Raw genomic sequence first — 26,837 nt, 5'->3', positions numbered from 1 at the left:
ATCTCACCATGTATTATATATCCTGTATGCTCTTTTACAAAGATTTTCTTTCTTTTTGTTCTTTCTTCAGCTTGGATATTTTCTATTGACCTATTTTTTTTTAGTTTGCAAGTCTTTTTTGCTATGTCCAGTATGCTGTTAAATTCAATGATTGAGTACTTAATTTTAGTAATTCTATTTTTCAGTTACAAAATTTCCATTTTTTTTACTATTAGCTTTATTAAGATAGAATACACACACTATACAATTCACTCTTTTAAAGTATACAATTCTGTGGTGCTTAGCATATTCACACAGTTGTACAACCATCACCACTATCTAATTCCAGAACATCATTATCACCTCAGAAAGGAACCTTGTATACATTAGCACTCACTCCCATTCCCTCCCCAACTCTTGCCACCCCCATCCCTAGATAATTACTAATCTACTTTCTGTCCCTATGTATTTGCCTATTCTGGATCTTTAATATAAATGCAATTATACAACATGTAGTTTTTTGATTGGCTTCTTTCACTTAGCATAATGTTTTTAAGGTTCATCCTAGTAGCATGAATCAGCACTTCATTTGGTTTTATTGTGATTATATTCCAATGCATGGAAATACCACATTTTGTTTATCCATTATTTAGCTGATGAACATTTTGTTTATTTCTACTTTTTGGCTATTATGAATAATGATGCTACGGTATTTGTGAACAGGATTTTGTGTGAATATAAGTTTTCATTTCTTTTGGTTGTGTTGGGTCATATGGTAACTTTATATTTAAACATTGAGGAATTGCCAGACTATTTTGCAAAGTGATTGCACAATTTTACATTTCCACAAGCAGTGTGTGAAAGTTTCTCCTTCACACATATTTCTCCATATACTTATCATACTTGTTGGTTTCTGCTTTTGATTATACCCATCTTAATGGATATGAGGTGGTATCTCATTGTTTAATGTCTGTTTTGTCAAATATTACTATAGCCACTCCATTTCTATTTTAGGTACTGTGAGTGACATATCTTTTTCCAACCTTTCACTTTCAACTTATTTGTGTCTTTTTTTTTTTTTTTTTTTTTGCGGTACATGGGCCTCTCACTGTTGTGGCCTCTCCCGTTGCAGAGCACAGGCTCCGGACACGCAGGCTCAGTGGCCATGGCTCACGGGCCCAGCCGCTCCGCGGCATGTGGCATCTTCCCAGACCAGGGCACGAACCCGTGTCCCCTGCATTGGCAGGCGGACTCTCAACCACTGCGCCACCAGGGAAGCCCCTTATTTGTGTCTTTGAATCTAACGTGTGTCTCTTGGAGGTAGCATATAACTGAATCTTTTGAAATCCATTTTACCCGTCTCTACTTTTTGATTAGAGTGTTTAGTACATTTACATTTAATGTGATTACTAATAAGGTAGAATTTATGTCTGCTTTTTTCCTATTTGTTTTCTGTATTGTATGTATTACAGGGTTTTTTTTGTTCCTTTATTCCTCTATTACTGCCTTCTTTTGTGTTTAATAGATACTTTCTAAGATAACATTTTAATCTCCTTATTGTTTGTTTTACTATATATTTTAAAGGTGATTTTCTTAGTATTGCCCTAAAGATTAACATTAACATCTTAAGACAATCTAGTTTATATTTAATATTGACTTAATTTTTTCATGGTATACAAAACCTCCTCCTTCCTTTGTACTATGATTGTCATGTACATGATATCTTTTACATTATAAGCCCATAGACATGATTTTTAAGTTATTGCCTTATGCAGTTGTCTTTTAAATCAGATATTTTAAAAAGAGAAACAAAAATACATTTATTCTGTCTTCTATATATACCTATATAGTTACCTTTATCAGTGCTCTTTCTTTCTTCATGTGGATTGCGTTATTGTCTAGTATCCTTTCATTTCAGCTTGAAGGATTCCCTTTAGTAGGTAGTGATGAATTCAGTATTTGTTTTTCTGGGAATGTCTTAAATTCTCCTTTGCTTTTAAAGGATACTTTTTCTTGATATAGAATTCTTGGTTTTCTTTCAACACTTTTGAATTATGTCATCTCACTGCTTTCTGGTCTCATGTTTTCTGAGGAGGAGTCAGATGTTAATCTTATTAAGGATCCCTTGTACATGATGAGTTACTTGAGTCACTTTTCTCTTGCTTTCAAAGTTTTCTTTGTCTTTGTCTTTCAGTAGTTAACTGTGATTTTTCCAGGTGCATGTCTCCTTGAGTTTATCCACTTAGAGTTGTTTGACCTTCTTGGATGTGTAGATTAATATTTTTCATCAGGTTTGGAATATTTTTGGCCATTATATTTTTTAAATGTTCTTTTTGCCCCTTCCTCTCTTTCCTTCCTTCTGAGACTCCCATTGTGCATATGGTAATACACTTGATGCTGTCCCACCAACCTCTGAAGCTCTGTTCATTTTTCTTCATTCCTTTTCCTTTGTTCCTCAGATTGGATAATCTCAGTTTACCTGTCTTCAAGTTTACTGCTTCTTTCAACTGCTAGTTCCAATCTGTTGTTGAGCCTCTCTTGTGAATGTTTCATTTCAGTTATTGTGCTTTTCAAACCCATAATTCCTAGTTGGTTTTTTGTAAATTCTCTTTTTAATGATACTCTCTATTTGGTGAGACATCACTCCCATACTTTCTTTTAATTCTTCAGGCAGAGTTTCTTTTAATTCCTTGCACATATGTATAATAGCTGACTTAAAGTCTTTGTCTAGTAAGTTCAATTATAGGCTTCCTTAGAGACAGTTTCTATTGACAGCTTTTTATCTTGTGTATGAGCCACAGTTTCCTGTTCCTTTGTGTGTCTCATAATTTTTGTTAAAAACTGGTTATTTTTAATACTACAATGTGACAGCTTCCCCTCCTCCCAACATTTTGTTGTTGTTGTTGTTATTGCTGTTGTTCCTGCTAGTTGCTTGTTTATTGACTTTCTTGAACTAATTATATAGAGTCTGTATTCTTTGTTGTGTGTGGCCACTGAAAAATATGCTCAGCTTAACCATCAACTAACGACTGAAGAGAGATTTTTCTTAAATGACTTGAACCAATACATCTCCCAGCCCTTGCAAAGGTGCTCTGTGTTTGTATTGGGGCATGGTTTCAACGCTCAAGTAGACAATTTACATCTCTGCTAGCCTTCACTTTTTTCTTGTTCAGAGACTCAAAGTCAGCCAGGTTAGGACCTTCTCAGTTCTCTCCTGGGTATGTGTATATCTCTGCACATGTGCATCGTTTTCTAGATTGACAAGAATATTTTGGAGTTTTGCAAAGCCCCCCACAGACATATCATTCCCTAATTTTTTCCTGAAAATTTTTTTGTCAGCCTTTTGTTAGCTTCCATTATTAATAGCACCTTAGGCAATTGCAATGTTAAACAATTGTTTGATTGTTCTTGGCAAATGCCCGTGAGATAAGGCTGTTCATACAGAATAAGGTTTACCTCAGTCAGGTTAAATAAAGACAAGGTGTGGGAATGAAACTTGCGAAGCAGGTCAAGTAATGACAGTTTTCTCTATGTATGTATGTTATGTGTGAATATTTATCTATATAGTATATAGATATATAGATATGGCACTGGAATGCTGTTCAGGAATAAAAAAGAATGAAATCTTGCCATTTGCAACAACATGGGTGGACCTTGATTGCATTTTGCAAAGTGAAATAAGTTAGAGAAAGAGAGACAAATGCCATATGTGCTCACTTATATGTGGAATCCAAAAACAAAACAAAACACCAAATTCATAGATATATAGATAGATTGATGTTTGCCAGAGGTAGGGTGTGGGGAGTGGGTGAAATGGGTGAAGTGGTCAAAAGCTATCAACTTCCAGCTATAAAATAAAGTCATGGGTATGTAATGTACAGTATGGTGACTATAGTTAGTAACACTGTATTGCATGTTTGAAAGTTGTTAAGAGAATAGGTCTTAAAAGTCCTCATCACAAAACACACATACACAATTTGTAACTGTGTGTGGTGATGGATGTTAACTTGACTTGCTGGAGTGATCATTTTTAAATATATACAAATATCGAATCATTATGTTGTACACCTGAAACTGATATAATGTTTATTGACAATTGTATCTCAATTTTAAAAAAAGGAAAAAAAGAATTTGGGTAGTCTTAGTCTTGGGAAGGCAGAGGAGAGGAAGGGTATTGCTTTGCTAAATGTGGATAACTTTAAATGTTTTGCCTTATCTTTTCAATCTATCCTCTATTGTTGAGGCCAGTAAGGAAATGTAAAACCTCAAAATGAAATTTTAAACAGCGTTTCCAATGGAGTAAAAAAGACTTTGTTGCATAGTCACAACTTAGCTCACCATTTCCTTGGAGGGAGGACTACTGGCTGCTCTATTTCTGAAGAGGAGAGAGTGGAAGGTACACAGCAGAGTCCAGAAGAAATTCCATCCTGGCGGATGAGAGACTCCCTCTTGCAAGAGCACCGGAATCACAACCAACTGCTGAACAATCATCGTCAGGGAGACACTGGAACTCACCAAAAAAGATACCCCACATCCAAAGACAAAGGAGAAGCAGCAATGAGACGGTAGGAGGGGTGCAATCACAATGAAATCAAATCCTATAACCACTGGGGGGGGGTGATTCACAAACTGGAGAATACTTATACCACAGAAGTCCACCCACTGGAGTGAAGGTTCTGAGCCCCACTGTCAGGCTTCCCAACCTGGGGGACCAGCAACAGGAGGAGGAATTCCTAGAGAATCAGACTTTGAAGGCTAGACGGATTTGATTGCAGGAATTTGGCAGGACTGAGAAAAACAGAGACTCCACTCTTGGAGGGCACACACAAAGTAGTGTTCGCATCAGGACCCAAAGGAAGGAGCAGTGAACCCATAGGAGACTGAACCACACCTACCTGCTAGTGTTAGAGGGCCTCCTGCAGAAGTGGGAGGCAGCTGTGGCTCACCACGGGAACAAGGACACTGGCAGCAGAAGTTCTGGGAAGTACTCCTTGGTGGGAGCCCTCCCAGAGTCCGCCATTAGCCCCACCAAAGAGCCCGGTAGGCTCCAGTGCTGGGTTGCCTCAGGCCAAACAACCAACAGGAAGGGAACCCAGCCCCACCCATCATCAGACAAGCAGATTAAAGTTTTACTGAGCTCTGCCCACCAGAGCAACACCCAGCTCTATCCACCACCAGTCCCTCCCCTCAGGAAGCTTGCACAAGCCTCTTAGATAGCCTCATCCACCAGAGGGCAGAAAGCAGAAACAAGAAGAAATACAATTCTGCAGCCTGTGGAACAAAAACCACATTCACAGAAAAATAGACAAAATGAAAAGGCAGAGGACTATGCACGAGATGAAGGAACAAGATAAAATCCCAGAAAAACAACTAAATGAAGTGGATATAGGCAACCTTCCAGAAAAAGAATTCAGAATAATGATAGTGAAGATGATCCAGGACCTCAGAAAAAGAATGGAGGCAAGATCGAGAAGATGCAAGAAATGTTTAACAAACACCCAGAAGAATTAAAGAATAAAAAATCAGAGATGAACAGTACAATAACTGAAATGAAAAAAACACTAGAAGGAATCAATAGCAGAATAACTGAGGCAGAAGAATGGATAAGTGACCTGGAAGACAGAATGGTGGAATTCACTGCCATGGAACAGAATAAAGAAAAAAGAATGAAAAGAAATGAAGACAGCCTAAGAGACCTCTGAGACATTAAACGCAACAACATTTGCATTATAGGCGTCCCAGAAGGAGGAGAGAGAAAGAACCTGAGAAAATATTTGAAGAGATTATAATTGAAAACTTCCCTAACATGGAAAGGAAATAGCCACCAAGTCCAAGAAGCACAGAGAGTCCCAGGCAGTATAAACCCAAGGAGAAACATGCTGAGACACATAGTAAGCAAACTGACAAAAATTAAAGACAAAGAAAAATTATTGAAAGCAACAAGGGAAAAATGACAAATAATATACAAGGGAACTCCCATAAGGTTAACAGCTGATTTCCCAGCAGAAGCTCTACAAGCCAGAAGGCAGTGGGACGATATATTTAAAGTGATGAAAGGGAAGAACCTACAACCAGGATTACTCTACCTGGCACGGATCTCATTCAGATTCAAGGGAGAAATCAAAAGCTTTACAGACAAGCAAAAGCTAAGAGAATTCAGCACCACCAAACCAGCTCTACAACAAATGCTAACAGAACTTCTCTAAGTAGGAAACACAAGATAAAAAAAGGACCTACAAAAAGAAACACATAACAATTAAGAAAATGGTAATAGGAAAATACATATCCATAATTACCTTAAATGTGGATGGATTAAATGCCCCAACCAAAAGACACAGGCTTGTTGAATGGATACAAAAATGAGACCCATATATATACTGTCTACAGGAGACCCACTTCAGACCTAGGGACACATACAGACTGAAAGTGAGGGGATGGAAAAAATATTCCATGCAAATGAAAATCAAAAGAAAGCTGGAGTAGCAAGACTCATATCAGACAAAATAGACATTAAAATAAAGAATGTTACCAGAGACAAGGATATTACATAATGATCATGGGATAAATCCAAGAATAAAGATATAACAATTTATAAATATGTATGCACTCAACATAGGAGCAACTGAATACATAAGGCGAATGCTAACAGCTATGAAAGAGGAAATTGATAGTAACACAATAATAGGAACTTTAACACCTCACTTACACCAAGGGGCAGATCACCCAGACAGAAAATTAATAAGGAAACACAAGCTTTAAATGACACAAAAGACCAGATATAGATAATTGATATTTATAGGACATTCCATCCAAAAACAGCAGATTACACTTTCTTCTCAAGTGCACATGGAACATTCTCCAGGATAGATCACATCTTGGGTCACAAATCAAGCCTTGATAAATTTAAGAAAATTGAAATCATATCAAGCATCTTTTCCAACCACAATGCTATGAGATTAGAAATCAATTACAGGGGGAAAAAACGTAAAAAACACAAAGATATGGAGGCTAAACAATACATTACTAAATAACCAAGAGATCACTGAAGAAATCAAAGAGGAAACCAAAAAGTACCTAGAAACAAATGACAATGAAAACATGATGATCCAAAACCTATGGGATGCAGCAAAAACAGTTCTAAGAGGGAGGTTTATAGCAATACAATCCTACCTCAAGAAACAAGAAAAATCTCAAATAAACAATCTAACCTTACACCTAAAGGAACTACAGAAAGAAGTACAAACAAAACCCAAAGTTAGTAGAAGGAAAGAAATCATAAACATCAGAGCAGAAATAAATGAAATAGAAACAAAGAAAACAATGGCAAAGATCAATAAAACTAAAAGCTGGTTCTTTGAGAAGATAAACAAAATTGATAAACCTTAGCCAGACTCATCAAGAAAAAGAGGGAGAGTACTCAAATCAATAAAATTAGAAATGAAAAAGGAGAAGTTAAAATGGACACTGCAGAAATACAAAGCATCGTGAAAGATTACTACAGGCAACTCTATGCCAATAAAATGGACAACCTGGAAGAAATGGACAAATTCTTAGAAAGGTATAAGGAAGAAATACCTTTTCCAAGGTATCTGGAAGACTGAACCAGGAAGAAATAGAAAATAGGAACAGACCAATCACAAGTAATGAAATTGAAACTGTGATTAAAAATCTTCCAACAAACAAAAGTCCAGGACCAGACGGCTTCACAGGTGAATTGTATCAAACATTTAGAGAAGAGCTAACACGCATCCTTCTCAAACTCTTCCAAAAAATTGTAGAGGAAGGAACACTCCCAAAATCTTTCTACGAGGCCACCATCACCCTGATACCAAAACCAGATAGAGATACTACAAAAAGGAAAATTACAGACCAATATCACTGATGAATATAGGTGCAAAAATCCTCAACAAAATACTAGCAAACAGAATCCAACAACACATTAAAAGGATCATACACCATCATCAAGTGGGATTTATCCCAGGGATGCAAGGATTCTTCAATATACGCAAATCAATCAATGTGATACACCATATTAACAAATTAAGTAATAAAACCATATGATCATCTCAATAGATGCAGTAAAAATTTTTGACAATATTCAACACCGATTTATGATAAAAACTCTCCAGAAAGTGGGCATCAAGGGAAACTACCTCAACATAATAAAGGCCATATACCACAAGCCCAAAGCAAACATCATTCTCAATGGTGAAAAACTGAAAGCGTTTCCTCTAAGATCAGGAACAAGTAAAGGATGTCCACTCTTGCCACTCTTATTCAACATAGTTTTGGAAGTCCTAGCCATGGCAATCAGAGAAGAAAAAGAAATAAAAGGAATCCAAATTGGAAAAGAAGAAGTAAAACTGTCACTGTTTGCAGATGACATGATACTATACATAGAGAATCCTAAAGATGCCACCAGAAAACTACTAGAGCTGATCAATGAATTTGGTAAAGTTGCAGGATACAAAATTAATGCACAGAAATCTCTCTCATTCCTATATGCTAACAACGAAAGATCAGAAAGAGAAATTAAGGAAACAATCCCATTCACCATTGCAACAAAAAGAATAAAATACCTAGGAATAAACCTACCTAAGGAGGTAAAAGACCTATACTCAGAAAACTATAAGACACTGATGAAAGAAATCAAAGAAGACACAAACAGATGGAGAGGTATACCATGTTTTTGGATTGGAAGAATCAATATTGTGAAAATGACTATACTACCCAAAGCATTTTTGGACTACAGATTCAATGCAATCTCTATCAAATTACCAGTGGCGTTTTTTACATAACTAGAACAAAAAATCTTAAAATTTGTATGGAGTCACAAAAGACCCCGAATAGCCAAAGCAGTCTTGAGGGAAAAAAATGGAGCTGGAGGAATCAGACTCCCTGACTTCAGATTATACTACAAAGCTACAGTAATCAAGACAATATGGTACTGGCACAAAAACAGAAACATAGATCAATAGAACAGGATAGAAAGCCCAAAGATAAACCCACACACCTATGGTCAACTAATCTATGACAAAGGAGGCAAGGATATACAATGAAGAAAAGACAGTCTCTTCAATAAATGGTGCTGGGAAAACTGGACAGCTACATATAAAAGAATGAAATTAGAACACTCCCTAACACCATACACAAAAATGAACTCCAAATGGATTAAAGACCTAAATGTAAGATCGGACACTATAAAACTCTTAGAGGAAAAAATAGGAAGAGCACTCTTTGACATAAACCACAGCAAGATATTTTTTGACCCACCTCCTAGAGTAACAGATAAACAAACAAAAATAAACAAATGGGACCTAATGAAATGTAAAAGCTTTTGTACAGCAAAGAAAACTATAAACAACATGAAAAGACAACCCTCAGAATGGGAGAAAATATTTGCAAATGAATCAACAGACAAAGGATTAATCTCCCAAATATATAAACAGTTCATGCAGCTCAATATTAAAAAAACAAACAACCCAATCCAAAAATGGGCAGAAGACCTAAATAGACATCTCTCCAAAGAAGACATACAGATGGCCAAGAGGCACATGAAAGACTGCTCAACATCACTAATTATTAGAGAAATGCAAATCAAAACTGCAATGAGGTATCACCTCACACTGGTCAGAATGGCCATCATCAGAAAATCTACAAACAATAAATGCTGGAGAGGGTGTGGAGAAAAGGGAACCCTCTTGCACTGTTGGTGGGAATGTAAATTGATACAGCCACTATGGAGAACAGTATGGAGGTTCCTTCGAAAACTACAAATAGAATTACCATATGATCCAGCAATCCCACTACTGGGCATATACCCAGAGAAAACCATAATTCAAAAAGACACATGCACCCCAATGTTCATTGCAGCACTATTTACAATAGCCAGGTCATGGAAGCAACCTAAATTCCCATCGACAGATGAATGGATAAAGAAGATGTGGTACATATACACAACGGAATATTACTCAACCATAAAAAGGAACAAAACTGGGTCATTTGTAGAGACGTGGATGAACCTAGAGACTGTCATACAGAGTGAAGTAAGTCAGAAAGAGAAAAGCAAATATTGTATATTAATGCATATATGTGGAACCTAAAAAAATGGTACAGATGAACTGGTTTGCAGGGCAGAAATAGAGACACAGATGTTGAGAACAAACGTATGGACACCAAAGGGAGAAAGTGGCGGTGGGGGGATGAATTGGGAGATTGGGATTGACATGTATACACTAATATGTATAAAGTAGATAACTAATAAGAACATGCTGTATAAGAAATAAATAAATAAAATAATTTGGCACATGCCTCAAGGGAAGATTGCTCACTCTGCTGTGTGTATCATTTCTCACAAAACTTGATCCTCAAGCCCCAGCTGCTTTTGCAGCCCTGAACTCCAGTTTTTATCATCCCACAGTGAGAACTGTTGGTTTCTCTGCCTCTTAGCTGCCCTCTGCTTAACTTCTAAACTGAATAGGCAAATGCCCCAGTGGGGAAAGCAGCTTGAAGAATGTTGAGTTCACTTCACTGACCTTCCCTTGTCTCAGGGATCTTGGCCCCTCAAGTTCTTGCTGCTTGGGAAGCTCTCTGACAACTTCAAAACAGATGTTTTCTAAAAAAAATTTATCCATTTTAAAAATAATTTTTCTCAGTGGAAGCGTAGGTCAGCTACAAGTTACTCAACATATCCACAAGGGGATGTCCCTGGTATTTCATTTTTTTAGCATCATATATTTAAGAGCATGATTGTTATACTCAAAATTTGAAGGCATTTGCTGTTTTCTTCTGCACTACAAACCAACCCATCATAATGTTTTTGAATGAGCTTTATGTGTCTCTGGTCTCTTTCAACTGTATTCTTTTGTTGATATTTCCTGGCTGTTCTACCCAAGATCTTGCTGTATCTGGTATTACGTTATTGCACGGTGTTCTGTCTTTGGCAAGGAGTAGTAGAAGCAGAATATTAAAATTTACATTTATACTGCCTTTGGCTATGAACTGTCTGAGAGACTATTCTACTTTTTTCCCTTTATAACTCTCAATCTTGAGTAATAAATATTGGGGACAACTATCATAGTAAAAAAAAATACTGCAAATGCCTTTTAAATTTAATTATGGTAGAAACCACTTAACAATTACCTCCTATTTTTTATTTCATTTTATTTATTTTTGGCTGCGTTGGGTCTTCGTTGCCGCATGCAGGCTTTCTCTAATTGCAGTGAGCAGGGGCTACTCTTCATTGCGCTGTGCAGGCTTCTCACTGCGGTGGCTTCTCTTGTTGTGGAGCATGGGCTCTAGGTGCATGGGCTTCAGTAGTTGCAGCACGCAAGCTCAGTAGTTGTGGCTTGTGGGCTCTGGAGCACAGGCTCAGTAGTTGTGGCGCACAGGCTTAGTTTCTCCGCGGCATGTGGGATCTTCCCGGACCAGGGCTCGAACCCATGTCCCCTGCATTGTCAGGCGGATTCTTAACCACTGCGCCACCAGGGAAGTCCACCTCCTATTTTTTTTAAAGAAGTGACTTACATAGTAAATGTACTTACGGTTGCTTAGATGAATGTCCCTAGAATTTCTCTTCAACAGGGATATGGTCTGAAGTAATAAGAAAATGTAATTGGCTTAGTAACAGTTCATAGATTTATAGGATGCTGGAGGTAGACAAGATCTTATAGATCAGTTAAGACAACATACACATTTTAAATATGAAAGCACTGAAACTCATTCAAAGTAATTTTAATTATTGTCTGCTTGGATCCTGGGAGAGCAATAGCAAACCTGCCTGTGATTAGATGTACAATTTAAACAATAATGAAATTACATCCAAAAATGTCTTCTATTGCCTGCATTGTTGAATTTTTGCTATTTTTACATTTAGTCCTAACAATCTTTTCTATGTCTCTTTTTTCAAATACAGGCTGTAAAATAATGGCAGGGTACAAAATTGGCTGAATTTCTTATTCCATACTTTAATAAAGTGACAGGCTCAAATGCTGGACCAGCAACAGTATCTTTCTCTTTGATGACTGGAGGGTATTTGTTAGGTGTTAGTGACAGCAGAATCTTTTTTGAATGCAATGCATTCTGGGACTTTCAGAGGATATACCTGTACTCATATACTGCATTCTGCCTTTTTACTTCCCATCCTTAAAGCCTGTCAATTTACACTTGGAAGAACATATACAAGAGAAAATAGAGGAGAGGCATACAAAGCTATTTTACAGACAACTACATTAGATGGTCAGTAAATATAGGTTCATTAAATTAAAAAAGGAAGTTCAGAAAGGCTATGATATAGTTTATTGTGTGTCTATCAGAATCAATACATCATCCTACATAGCAATTCCAAGGGAGCCGTAGTTCCTGACTCACTAACTGCTGATGCAGTTTCCAGTTCTAGGGTGTAGCATGGTGTATGTGGTCTAGTGGAAAGACCAATGGGTACACAGTGAGCTGACTCTTCCACTTGCTACCTGCATAACCTGGAAAATGGTCACATAACTTCTCTGAGCCTCAGTTTCCTCATGTGTAAAATAAATACAACAGTGGATGCCCTGCTAATCTCTTAGGGCTGCTGTGATGATTAACTGAGGTTATATTTCTGAAAGGCTTGATACTATATAAACTCCACTGAAGTGAACAGTATTACTATTTTTATAATGAGTGACTAGTTTACAAAATCTGATGCTCATCTCTGGGATACTTTCTTGGACTCGGTGTTTTGTGTCACTTGTGCCTTTATAAATAGAAAATCATGGCCTATGCTTACAAATAAAATGACTTAGTAGAAACCAGAAGGTTTGGTAGACCTTAAACCAATGTTTTCCAGAGTACCACTGGGTAATTTAAGGGGTAAGTGGATGAATATTTTTGATAGTAATATTTATGTATAAGAAAAATATACAATCAGTACAGCAAAGCCATTATTTCACAGATTTATAGCTTGTTTTCTGTTTTCATGCTAACATGCATTTCCTATTTGAATAAATGGATTTAAGTAGCAAAACTGGAATCTATTTAAAGAAAAATATTAAATGAATAACAGTGCAGGTAGTATGTGGATAAGTAAATATATATATCATGATGGTAGTATTTGTGTGACTAAAGTTGGGGAAACATTTTCAATGTTTAAGTCAGTCATCTCATAGAATATGTCATTCTACTAGAACAACAACAAAGACAAAAAAAATTCTAGCTCCACCATTCGGTTCCTTATTTAATAAAATAATAAAGGCACTTGTGACAGATAAATCTTGACTTGCATTGAGCTAGAATGGACTCTGGTGGATTTGTCTATCCATTTCTTGTCACCATCTACTTGAGTAGCTCTATCCTCGCAGAATCAGAAAGTTCCCTGACACTAATGCTACTTCTTTACAAGATAATGAAGAAAAGTCTTAACAAAATTCCAAGGGTTTTATTGGCTATTGAAATTTTATTAACATTTATATGATGCCATGCTGTCAGAATTCTTTTTTTTTTTTTTTTTTTGGTACACGGGCCTCTCACTGCTGCGGCCTCTCCCGTTGCGGAGCACAGGCTCCGGACGCGCAGGCTCAGCGGCCATGGCTCACGGGCCCAGCCGCTTCGCGGCATGTGGGATCTTCCCAGACCGGGGCACGAACCCGTGTCCCCTGCATCGGCAGGCAGACTCTCAACCACTGCGCCACCAGGGAAGCCCCAGAATTCTTTTTAAACAATTGTTTTAGTTGCCCTGGAGTTTACATGGATTTTTGTGGCCAAAAGATAGTAGAATAAATAAAGGAACAGATAGCTATCCAGTTTAGTGAGAAAATGCCTTCAACTGTAGCATTTCCTAGCTCACTGAGTCCACCAGTGAATAGATTAAAAGTCATCCAGTCCTCCCTCTCTTCTCCCTACCACCAAATCCTAGAAAAGTAGCTATTCATCATTTTCTTAACAATTTCCAAAGAAAGAGACACCATCAGTTTCTTTTGTGGTACTGTTCAGTGTTTCAATACATCTTCTGTACTTCTGACAATTAAATTCTCTTCCGACATGCTACTTACTAAACGTAGGAGTCTTATGCACTTCTAAGAACACCCCCTTCTTGTGTGGTAGAAATATCAATGATACATTAAAATACCAAATAATGACATTTATTTATAAAAGTGTGCTGTCAGACAAAAGAAATTCAAAATTATATGTTTAATGTGTTGGTTATATAGCTGAAATTTAATAGCAGTCTCATTCAAGTCCTTGTCTTTTAAGAATTTTGGTACTAATATCCAGACATGTAATGATGCTACCCCACTAGGCTGTAACTATTGGGGCAGTTGGCTCCAGATTATTAAAATCTCCAATCTCCCTCAATCTTTTCATAACTTGTCACACTAGTTTCTGATATTGTCAGACTCTGCTTACACAAGAGAAGGCTTCTATGACAGGCTTTTAAAAAAAATAATGGTAAAATATACATAACATAAAATTTACCATTTTAGGCATTTTTACATACGTAATTCAGTGGCATTAAATACATACACCTTGTTGTGTAACCATCACCACCATCCATCTCCAGAAATTTTTTTCATTTTCCCAAACTGAAACTCTGTACCCAATAAATAATAACTCCTCATTTATGACAGAGCTTTAAAAATCATTTAAAAGATATAGCAAAGAGCAATTTTAGAGAGACGCATTTAGCAGTTGTTCTTCCCAAAGCATTGGTGTCTTTTTTCCCTGATTGTTAAGAATCCTCTTTCAGCTTAATGAAGCAGCTAGCTATTCATTCCACACGGCCCCCCACTCCTTCCTGGCCCTGGTGAGAGGAGGCTGCTAGACTAGAGGAACAGCTGCTTCACTGCTCCAAATTACAAATATGGTGTGTGTCTCAACACATCACAGCTGCTGAGCAAAGAACAGATGGGACCCTCATCTCCCAGTAGACCCATTGGAACCCCCGTCTTGAATGTTAAACAGTGATCCACAGAGAGAAAGTGATTTGTTTTCTCTAGTTAATAATCCCTTCTGCAGACTGGAATCCTTCATGTGCAGGAACACGTAAGCCAGTCTGAGGTTTCAGCACTGGGGCTCCTGGCTCCAATCCATAGCTTTTGTTTGCTGAGACAGACAGCATTTGGAGTTGGAATGTGGCAAAGCTTGTCAACACACAGGGCTTTTCTCTGCTTTCCAAACACATGTGAGGCAGACTGGCTCTCCGTGAAGCTGTGATCTTTTCTGGGGAAAGGAAGTGTCACATGCAAGTCAAGAAGCAAAACATATTTGGAATCAAGAGGAATAATTGGTCTGGGCATCAAAGGGACAAATTCTGATCAGTTGACAAATATGTTACAATTATTTTTAGGTATAGATGTTGATCTAGATTAGTCTAAATCAGTATTGCCTTATGGAATATGCATATGTGCTTAAAATAGAAACCATTTTAAAAAAAACAACAAAAAAACCTGAAGGATTTTTGGAACGGTCAGCATTACTCAAGAAAAGCAGACTGGTGCCAGTGCCCCAGAGAGGCACAGTTATACTGACACTCCCCTGGATGTTACCCCTCTCTTCCAAAAGCAGCACAATTACACATGTCAAACACCTTAGGAGCTTTCATTTCATCTTTCATGGTGCTAAACACAACAATCTCTGGAACTGGAAGCCTTAGGTAATGGCTTCAGTCAGATACCCAAGACCCAGAGACGCATGAGCTGAAAGCATTACCAGAGTAATGCTTCATCCAGTTGAGGCTAAATGATTAGTGCACAGTACTCACGAAAGAAAGAATTCAGTTAGATAATCCTGGAGGTGATTAGAGGTTTACCTCTCTTCCAGGACCTCAGACTATTTTGGCCAGGACTCATGTCGTTATCACTGGGATGCACTAACATCACTAGACGGAAGATACTTCTTGAGTCATCTCTCACTTATGATGGATCTATTGCTTCCTTTCCACTCTGAAAAGACTTCATGTTTTAGACCCACAATAGTCTCTACTTTCCAGTTTCCCAGTGACAGCATCTTTCAGAGGAGCCCTCCCCGCCCCACAATTGAGTGTTTCATCTTTAGCCAAGGTCCTTTTCTTAGGATTCAAGTAGGCTTTTGAGTGCCCCAAAGCCAGGCACCAAAGTTATTTTTCTTTGACTTTCTTCTTATTTACCTAAGAATTATTTCTGGAGGAAATATTTTTTAATTTAAACATGCATTAAAGTAGGGTTTCAGTTCACTGTGCTATACTAACTTATGTATAGGATAGTATGGAATACCTTTGTGCATAGTAGGTGAGAAACCGTGGTCATTTCATGCTTTGACTTTATTTTCCATGGAATTAAATTAAATACACCCTTCTGTAAGGATTTTGTGTATCTGTATTTGTTTATATCTAGTCTTGCTTAAGTTAGGAAATATTAGAGAAAAGAACAACAAAATTTCCTCTCATTGCTAAAGGTGTAAAAACCCCAGTGCTTCTTGTGTAGCAATTTTATTGCCAGTGAAAGAACGAAGATAATGAAGTTAAAAATGTGTGTTTGGTTAAAAAATACATCAGATGGTGTGGAACTAGCTTGAGAACACTTGCTTTGATATGACTTTAATTTTATCAAAACTTGGACTTGTTCCAGCTTTGCCTTGGCGCATCCTATTCAAGTACATGTCTCATTGCCAAGATCCTCATGCAACTGGAGGGACCTTGGTAGAGCCATGTGCTTTGGAAATGGTCAAACTGGTCTGTGGCTTAGAGCTGTGGAAAAAATTCATTTGTTCATTCAACAAATATTTATTGAGCATCTACTATGTTCCAGGCACTGTTCTAGGACCTGGAGGCATAGTGAAGTAAACAAGGAAATATCTCTGCCTTTGTGTGTTCCAGAGGAAGGAGACAAACATAAAAAATAGGAAAATCATACAGTATGTTAAGAGGCAATTAAATGGTGTGGAAAATAATAAATTAGGGTATAGAGAAAGAGGGGTGCCAGAGGAAGGGAATTGCTATTTGAAAATGGTGTAGTCAGAATAGGCCTAATAGAAAAGGTAATATCTGAGCAGAGTTAGAGGTGAGAGAGTGAGACCTGAGATTATATGAGAGAAAAGCCATTCTAAGCAGAGTTTAGCACACACAAAGGCCCTGAGGTGGTAGTATACCTACTGTATTCCAGGAACACTAGGGAACTCAGTGTGACCACACAACCCAGAGTGAGTGAGGAGAAAGGTGGTAGAATCAGAGAGCTAAGAAAATGAGCAGGAGATCGTATGGGGCCCTAAACATTTTCAGGCATTCAGCTCTCACTCTGAGTGAAATGCTGAGCCAATGGAAGGTTTTGAACAGAGGAATGGTAAAAGCTAGCTTTTGTTTTAGAAGGTTTACTGTGGATGCTATGTTGAGATTAGATTGCAGAGAACAAGGGTAAAAGCAAGCAGACTAGTTGGGAAGTGTTGTATTAATCCACCTGAGAAATGATACTGGCTCAGACCAGGGGGTAGCAATGCAGGTGGTGAGGAGAAAAATGACTGGATTCTGGACATATTTTGAAGGTAGAACCAACAGGAATTCCTGACCATCTGGATGTGAAGAGAGAGAGGAGGCGAAGAGTGGCATATGATGGCCAGGTTTGGGGCCTGGTCAACTAGAAAGGGTAGGATAGGCTTTAGGGCAAGGCTGTTAGGAGCCTCGTTTTGACCATGTTCAGTCTGAGATGTCTACTTGACAATATGTGGAGATGTCTACTAGGCACTTTAAATAAACAAGTCTGGATTTCAGAAAAGAGGTTGGAAATTTAAATTTGAGATATGACAACACAGAGCATTTAAAGCCATGAAACAAGATGAGATCACCAAAGGAGTGAGTGAGAATAGAGAAGTTCAAAAACTGGGCCTTGGAGCATTCCAGGGTCAAGAAGTCAGAGAAGAAAGGGTGAACTAGCAAAGGAGTAAGCAGTGAGGTGGCGGAAAAACCGGGAGAGGTCAGCTTCCCACAGACCAAGATAAGAAAGTCCTTCTAGGAGGCAGGAGTGATCTACTCTGTCCAATGCTACTGATGACAAGAATGACCAGGACTGAAAATTGACCACTGGTTTTAGTAATGAGGATGTCATTGGCGAGCACGCCAGAAACATGACAATATTTTCCCAATATTTTAGAGCAGGTCGTGGGGATGACTGGTTGACAAAGCCCACACCCCATGACTCTGATCGCCCAGTTTTTCAGGGTGATAACTTTACTGAGTGAAACGCTGGGGGAAGGGGTTGCACAGTGCACACTATTTGATAAGACCAAATTGGGTAGGACTCTTTCTCCCACCCTTTTAATAGCATGTAGGATTCTCAGGTCTTTACGGAAATGAGGGAAAGGAAGAGGAGGAGTGCCTTGAAGGAGCGTAGGTGGAACTTCTGATCAGTTCTGGTTGGGGTATCTCACGCACTGCCTTTTGGGAAATGAATGGACCTCATTGATTAAACTTCAAACTATAAAGATGCTCTAGAAGCCATTTCATTTGCATGCATTATTTGGGATCTCTTTTTTTCCCTCAATGCAGCCATTAATTTCTGTGTGAAATAATAGATAACACTATGGAAAAATTATTTTTAGATTGTGTATGTAAAAAAAATCAATATTGGCAAAGAAGACAATGAAATCACATACAAAAACCTGTGCATATTTTTTCAGGTAGAAGAGATATAAAGTTTTCATCAAATGAGCAAAGATTAAGAGCTACTTATGTAGAGTGCAAGGCTTTTTTAAAATGAGCCACAGGTGCACAGAATTATATTATGGCTGTATTATTCTAGAAATTACTATTAATATATTGCCTGTTTCAGTAGCTTCATGGTAATTATTTAATACCAACCAGCTCAATTTTGCGGGGAAGGCTGATCTGTAGTTATGTCCCATTTCTGTGGTGTAAATACTTCCATCATGGCCCATTTCAAACTACCAATGTGAAGCCATTTGGACCTACCAACAGAAATCACACAATTGATGGTTGGGAGCCAGTGGAAACAGGCTCCAACACACCACTGCCTTATTTACATGTGAACTAATTCCGCTTCTGCCTGAAACCAGTAAATTAAAAAGCAAACTAAAGTTAGGAAAGGAAAATGGAAATGTAAAGTGTTATATAATTAACATGTATACAATGTACAGTATATAGTATAAGATATATAATATATAAAATGTCATATATAATTATATTAAATATTATATAATTATATTTTCAAGAAGTGTCACAGAAAACCTCAGGAAAGAGGGCAGGACAGGAAACTCATATTTGAATATGTATTAGATGTGAGCATATGTCGCACACATTATTTAATTCTCACACCTCTGTAGCACAGGTTTATTAATCCTTATTTTTAAATTGAAAATAGGTTCAGAGAGGATAATCCATTAGACCACAGTCACACAGACAACAAATGTTAGAGCCAAGACTTGAACCCAGATCTACCTGACTATTCCCCTAAACCAGTGTCTAGAAGCTCAGAGTATTGTCCACGAATTAGTAGGATAAGTTCTGATATGTTAATTGCCACCTCAGTGGCACAATACTAGTATATTTATTACCTCCTGTATATTAAACTGAATTATAAATTATTACATGAAAACACTTATTTTGATGGTCTAAATTTTGTAGCATATTTATCCTCCTTGGATTATACATATTCTCCAAAATTATAAATCCTTTATCAGTACTGTAGTCAGGTCATCCATTGACTCTGATTTGTTTCCAAGAACACTACTCAAAAGAGAAAGAAGAGGGGAGGGATAACTTAGGAGTATGGGATTAAGAGATACAAACTTCTATACATAAAATAGATAAGCAACAAGGATTTACTGTACAACACAGGGAACGATATTTAATATCTTGTAATAACCTATAATGGAAAATAATCTGGAAAAATATACATGTATATATAAGAGAAAGAAGCGAATATAATTAGTGTCCTTTTTAACAATACCTGACGTTGCATTGCTGTCAAGGCTACTACATGTACATCGAGGCTTCCCACATGGTGTATGGACAAAAAGCACGACTCTTGTCCAGGCCTCTACGAGGAGTCACTGGAAAACACTGCTTGACTTTTTTCTACCACATGTATGGAGCAGGGACTGGCCTCCTGAATGTTTATTTGAAAAAGGAAGGTGACAGTGAAGAGTCCCTCTTATGGAGAAGAAAAGGTGAGCAGAGCATCTCCTGGCTACGAGTGCTGATTGAATACACCTGTGAGAGGCGACACCAGGTAAGCCAAAAGAGATAAGAATCAAGTGATGGGAAATGTTCCTTTAACCTTCTGATGCTCTTTCTTTTTCTTGCTACCATCAAGAATGTTTTGTTCTTTTTCAGGGTCATAGATAAAGGCAGTACTTGTTTAAGAGTAAAAATAATTAGTCTATATTGACTGAACCTAAGCAGTGAATGGGAAATTAGGCAGAAAGGGAAAGCTTTGGGTATTTATGCATAAAGTGATTTTTGCAACTCAGTGATGAAAGTGTATCTATTTTTGTCTTGGTGCATTCTGAGTGTCAGGTATATTCTGTGTATCCTGCAAACTTCCAAAACAGAGTCTCTCTTTCTTCTAAACATGGTGTTACCTAATTAGTTGTTGCAGCTGCATCTTTCACTCATCATTAGCCACACACAAGGGCTTTTGTTGTAAGCGTCTATTTAACAGAGTATGTGGTCCAGAGTAAATTTTTAAGCCTCTGTCCGCACTGATGCAGAAGAAACTAGTCTTGATCCTATGTCCTGGGTCTCCCCTTGGGTCTTCTCACGGGCGGTAGAAGACCTCCATCCTACAGGATCCCAATTATAAGGGAATCTGGACAGCAATAAGAAAGAGGCTTTTCAATTCCAATGGGTGAGATTAAGCAGCCAGTTAGTCTAGAAATCAGCAGCAGCCTCCTGAAAGCCACTGACTTCACCTGCCTGCCGTGAGCCAAGGCTCCAGAAAGCTTTGGGGAGATATCATCAGACCCCTGACTATTCCTGAAATTGCTCTATGGAATTCCAGGTGTGACCTTCAGCTAAAAGCCCTACTTCCTCCTCATCCTTGCTTCTGGACCAGCACCCCTCAACTTCAACCACTGGCCGCTTGGTTTAAGCAAATCTTAAAGGAAGATTTAAGGAAGAAGTATCCAAAAGAAAGACATTATTTTACACCAGCCCTTAACCAAAATTAATTTTCTGCAGATCTAAATGGGAATGAATTGCAGAAGCTCAGGTGACCAGGTTACAGTGCCATCTAGGGTGCTGGATTGCTAAGAACAAATGACAGAGGGAAGATGTGCCATTCTTTACTGTTGGCCCATTATCTCGGCATGGATAAAATTATCTAAAACTTTAGCAAAGAAAAAAAGCCCCAGGAATAATTTTGATAGTGATTTAATATCTGCTTACAGAAGGAAAATGGATCACTCAGGAACTTACTGATATCATTGATCATCATTCAGAGATGATGAATTAATTTTTTAGGCTATCAGGGCACTCATACTCCTACCCTATTCAAATGTCCTCAAAGTGTGGTCCTGAGACCAGCAGCAACACCTGAAATGCATATGCACCTAATATGAAATTCACCTGAAATGCACATTCTCAGACCCCACCTCAGAACTACTGAACCAGAAACTCTGGGGATTAGGGCCCTGAAATCTATGTTTTAACAAGCCTCCTGGTGATTCTGATGCACTCTAAAGATGAAGAATCTCTGTTATTGGGAGAAAGGAATCTGAGTCTCTCAGGTGGAGCCTGAGCACAGATGTTTTTTAAAAGCCCCAAATGATGCTGATGCAGAAGAGCTCTAGAATTTGAGTTCTATGGAACAGGTGACTTCCCAGCATCTAACCTGGGGGCCAGGTACAGGTCCTTGCATATACTAGACTTGCTAGGTGGCTTGTTGTTTGAAAATATTTTTGAGCACAAAGTAGTGAGGCACCTGGGGTGGCATCTTGGGGTGTTCAAGTTCAAAGGTGAGGAATGACCTGAGAGACTTTCAGCTCTCAATTTGGAAAGAAGATTCCAGACCATTCCCTTTGGCTCAGAATGGAACAGATGTGAACCTGCCATGAGGAATTTTCTTCTTGATTTTGTGATTCCCTCAGGACTGTCTGGAGACCACGATGAACTAGGTTCTCCAAAACATCCTAGTGTCTAATAAAACACAGAGACACTCATGTGCAAATGGCCATCTTCTATGTGCCAGGTACTTACAGTGCTGAGAGCTGTGCATGAGTTCTTCCAATTGATATTATAGCTCCTCTTTAAAGATGGAGAAAACTAAATCTCCAGCTGGTCAGTGGCAGAGTGAGAACTCAATCCCAGATCTGACTGATTCCAAAGTTTGTATCTCTAAGCCACTGTTCTACGTTCCCTCCCACCATAGAAGTCCCAAAATACACTCATTGCCCTGGGTGCCACAAGCACTGAGTGATCCTGGAGAAATGTTATCCTCTCTGAGACTGTTTATACATTTTCAAAATGGGGTAATAATGCCTGCCGTGCTGATATCACCAGAGTTAGAGTGAGGGTCCAATGAGATTATGCTTGTGAAAGGGTTTATAAACTTTAAAGTACCAAACTATAAAAAGATACTATTATTGTTTCTAAAAATATATTCTCTCCCAAATATCTCTGGTCTTTATAACCATGGCAGACTTGGTAATCTCAATAGCTACATCAGGCATCCAGACTGAGATCCTATAGTATAAGGCCAAAATATCTCCTTTTAATAAATATTTATTGACCATTTACTATTTTTAAGTGCCGGGGATACTGCAATGCACATAGCATAGAGTTCCTACTCTTTTTTAGTTTACATTTTAGTGGTGGAGAGGTAGAAAATGTGAAACAAAAATATACAATGTAACATCAGGTGTTAATAAGTGATATGGAAAAGAATAAGTCAAGCTGATCAGGTAATGAGGTCAAAGAAGTATCAGGGAATACTCATGTAAGGCCTTGGGTGACATGGTAGAGTTTGAAATTTATTCCAAAAGCAATGAGAAACCATCAGATGGCTTTAAGGTAATACAGTCTGATTTATATTTTAAAACGATCACTCCAGGTACTACATGGACGGTAGGCTGCAGTGGAGTAGACTCTGGGGGCTCCTGCAAGAGGAGTAGGAGTGGTGGGTTGGGCTGTGCAGCAGAAGTGAGATGTCATCAGAAGCCCACAGGACTTCCTTCCGTGTGGAATGTGGGGTTTGAGAGAAAGAGTCCAGATGACCTCAAAGTTTTTGACCTGAGCAACTGCTAGAGTGGAGTCACTCTTTGTTGAGATGAGGAAGACCTTAGGTGGAGCAGATCTGGAGGAGTGAGGGCGGTATGTGCAGGAGGGAAATTAACAGTTGGTTTGGTCTGGTTTGGTTTTTGATGTGCAAAGCTTTTGATGTCTATCAGACATCCAAGTGGGTGTGTCAAGTAAAAAATAGGCTATGAGACTGGAGATGAGGAAAATGCACAGAACTAGAGAAGTAAATGTGTACATCACTAGTGGTGGTGGGCAGGTGTAGGTGATTTTTAGAATGCTGTAGTACTGCCGTCATTTGAGATTTATCCTATAGGGGAAATACCTGGGTGGCCTCTGGATGATATTCCAGTCATCAGATTTTTTTCTTTGTAGAAAAAAATGCATTAAGTGGCAAAATTTTAATCATGTCCTTTCCTAAGGGATTTATTAAAGTGCTAAGCAGAACCTGACTCACCATTGATCAAAAACACAAAATGATTTTATTTCCTTTGGATTCCTTGCTTACCTTTCCTCCTCTGCTCTCAGGTATTTTCCTCCCTGATTTCTTATATTTTGATACCATTGAAAGAGAGTGTTAGACAAATTCTCAGCTCAATGAAATATTTATATCATTCATATTGTTCATTACACTGCCTAACATTTAGTAGGAATTATTATGTGCTGGGTACTGAGCTAAGAGCAGGTCTTCAAATTTTCTTATTCATGGTACCCTTAATCTCAGTAATTTTTTTCCTGGTGTCCCTAGACCAAAATATAGCTAATGTTCCATTTATCAAGTAGTGGAGTCCCAACAATTAGTATTTATGTGCTAATGACTTAGTAACCTTTTGAAAAAAATAATATACTTAAACTGAAAGAAAAAAATAATATTTCTATCTAATTCTAAAATAACCACAATTATTTAATAGAATTTCTACAGATACAAATAGGGGAATAATACAAAGGGGCAATCATGATGCTATAAAACGGTGATCACTCAAATATGAAGGAAATTCAAAGGAGAGGATTGTATGAAATCAAGTGTTTGGCCCAACTGAAGACAATTCAGGGTATAATTCCATCAGGTGATTTTCCTATTATACTTTCATTGCAGAGGTGGAGGTCAAAAAACCGATTTTACTGTTGTCCAGAAAACCAAAACACTTATTAACTACACTCATATGTCTTCCTATCAAGATGTGTTAGGACATTTTTTCCTCTTTTTGCCATTTATTTGGATTCTTGTTTAGGGTCATATCTTTAGAATTTCTATTAATGTTATTTTGCAACATTTCCGTCGTTAAAGCTTCTTTGAGTCATTAATTTCAAGATAGTTTCATATGCTTATTAATTATCCACTTTATAGTCTCTGATTTAGTTTAAATCATAAACTAGTTCAATGGGGAGTCATTTGCTCATAAAATGAGTAGAGCAAATGTGTCTTCTGGACGATTTTCATTACCTATAAGCCTCCCTGGAGTATTCGGTGGTTTATTAACCATTATCAGAGCAGCCTTAGAGCTGGTAATATGATCTATTTTCCTTAGAACCTGAATATTTGATCAGTTATTTTCTTCTAGGATCTAAAGTCATGAAACTGGTTTCCTCTTTTTCTTGGGCTGTGTCTTGGATGTTATGGTATTTAACATGACAAGTGACCCATTGTCTTTTTGGTAAATTTAATTGTTATATGTTGCTGTTCATACTTGGGTCTCATCCGTCATTTTAATTCTCCCACCTAGTACTAGTATGAAGGTAGCTTTAGGGAGAGCCTAAGGAATCTTAGGCTTCTGGGCCCCTCACTCTCATAGGCCCTGTGAGTACCGGGAGTAGAATGTTCTAGGTGGGGACGGAAACCAGGTCACCACCAGGAGGCATTTCTAGGTGGGCATTTCTGGGAAATTGCCTAAAAATGTCTCAGAAGAAAGGAACTTGAATCTCCAAGGCTCCAGTAATTTTTGTGAATTTCTTTAAATTTCAAATAAATATTCCCTTTTGTACCTAAATTTGAATTGGTGATTTTGTATTATTTTCCTGAAAGGGGGCCCCTGAGAACAATCTAGGCTTCCAGACCCATACAGCCTGGATTTGCCCTTGACCAGCATTGTTTCACCAGGATGACTCTATTTCTAAATTCAAACTTCATTATTTTTCAGATAATTTTTGAAGCCATTCGGGGAGTGTCAATAAGAAGTGATATTGCCATTGATGATGTTAAATTTCAAGCAGGATCCTGTGCGGGTAACAATATTTTTACAATTATATAAGTTTGACTGAAAAGGGATTTTGCAATAGTCTCAAATCATAAGAATGCAAATTAAGTATTTTCTGCAGTAAAAATAGAGAAAACTATTATTGTCTATTTGTCTTTCCTGACAGAAATGGAAGATATAACTCAGCACTCATCAGGATATTCTGAGGACTTAAATGAAATTGAGTATTAAGGAATGATCTGAATTGGATTAACTAAACAAAGCCATACCTCTCTTCAATCAAAATGAAAAAAAAAAAAAGACAAATGAATACTGGACAGTCTTAACCATTTCATAAGTTATAAAATGACTTCAGAGCACTCTTTTTCATTACTTTTGCAAAAAATACTGACTCAGGGCTTTTTTTTTTTTTTTTTTTTTTTTGCATATGACAACTGTTACTAGAAGTACAGGCTGCTGGTTTTGCCTAGATCATTCATCTTAATTTTGGTACCAGTTAAAAATACAAATGTACTATATTGTAGTCATTTTAAAGTATGCAAATAAAGGGCACAATCAAAATGAGATGTGCTCACTTAAATCTGCATTCAGTGAATGTACTGGGAGGAGAATAGGTCTTGTGGGTTTTCTTTTGAAGTTCAAGTATCATAAATATTTTTGAAGTAATAATGTGAGGTGTCAGTAATGTCTGCAGAATGAATGCAGCTTTTCACAGTAACAAGTTAATCTAAGAAAATAAAGTCTTATTTTCTATGTTTTATTCATAGAAATGGAGTATTAATTTTTAAATATTTTTACCATATGTGATAACAAAGGATCTTTCATGAATGTCCCAAGGTATAAGTCAGTATTAATTAATGCTGTATTACAAGGCAATGCTACCTTCTTTTTTCCCCCTTTAAACTACTTTTGAAAGTCACTCTGAACACTTGGATAGAAATTGCACTCTTTTTTTGTAAAGCAAGCTTAAAAATGTTTATGTACACATACCCCCAGATTTTTATAATGGGTTAAACAATTTTACTGATTTTTAAAATAAATGTTTTAGTAATATTTTGAGTAATATGAATTCAAGCAGGTATACTAGACTACTGCCTTTTATTTACATGTTTAGAAAATTGTATATACATATTTGTATACCCAAACAACTGTTATGAAATTACGATTACCTAATAAAAAATAATTTGAAAATCTCTTCACTAGCAATTAACTTTTTTCAACATTATTTTTCTTTATCAGAATATCTTCACTGTATAACTGCCAATTCTAATTTGAATCTCTCCTCTGCCACACTTAAATGCTTCTTAAGCCTTTTTATGTGTGACATAAGCATTGCAAACATGGATGCAATAATTAATTTTTAAGGAGTGTTTTATTTCACATAATCTCAATTTTCTCCCAAATTTTATCTTATTAGAATGTAAACTCTGTGAAGACAACAACTCTTTCTTGTTTTATTTGCTATT

General features: G+C 37.5%; 1 protein-coding gene across 3 annotated transcripts in view; it reads left to right on the top strand.

Annotated features, from left to right (window-relative positions):
- Window positions 1-26,555, top strand: part of MAMDC2 (MAM domain containing 2) — a 163,563-nt gene extending 137,008 nt beyond the window's left edge. For 2 of the 3 annotated variants that reach the window (XM_082656560.1, XM_082656559.1), the window contains exons 12-14: window positions 19,912-20,171; window positions 25,315-25,399; window positions 25,538-26,555. In XM_082656560.1, the coding sequence (XP_082512686.1) occupies window positions 19,912-20,171; window positions 25,315-25,399; window positions 25,538-25,602 (410 nt within the window). In that variant the 3' untranslated portion in view covers window positions 25,603-26,555. Of the gene's footprint in view, window positions 1-19,911; window positions 20,172-25,314; window positions 25,400-25,537 lie in introns of those variants that run through there. The other variant, XM_082656561.1, reaches the window with a different exon arrangement.
- Window positions 26,556-26,837: the final 282 nt, after the last annotated feature.

The sequence above is a fragment of the Grampus griseus genome (assembly GCF_964374135.1).
Source record: "Grampus griseus genome assembly, chromosome: 6".
In the NCBI taxonomy this organism is placed as follows: Eukaryota; Metazoa; Chordata; class Mammalia; order Artiodactyla; family Delphinidae; genus Grampus; species Grampus griseus.
This window is presented reverse-complemented; position numbering and strand designations above follow the sequence as displayed.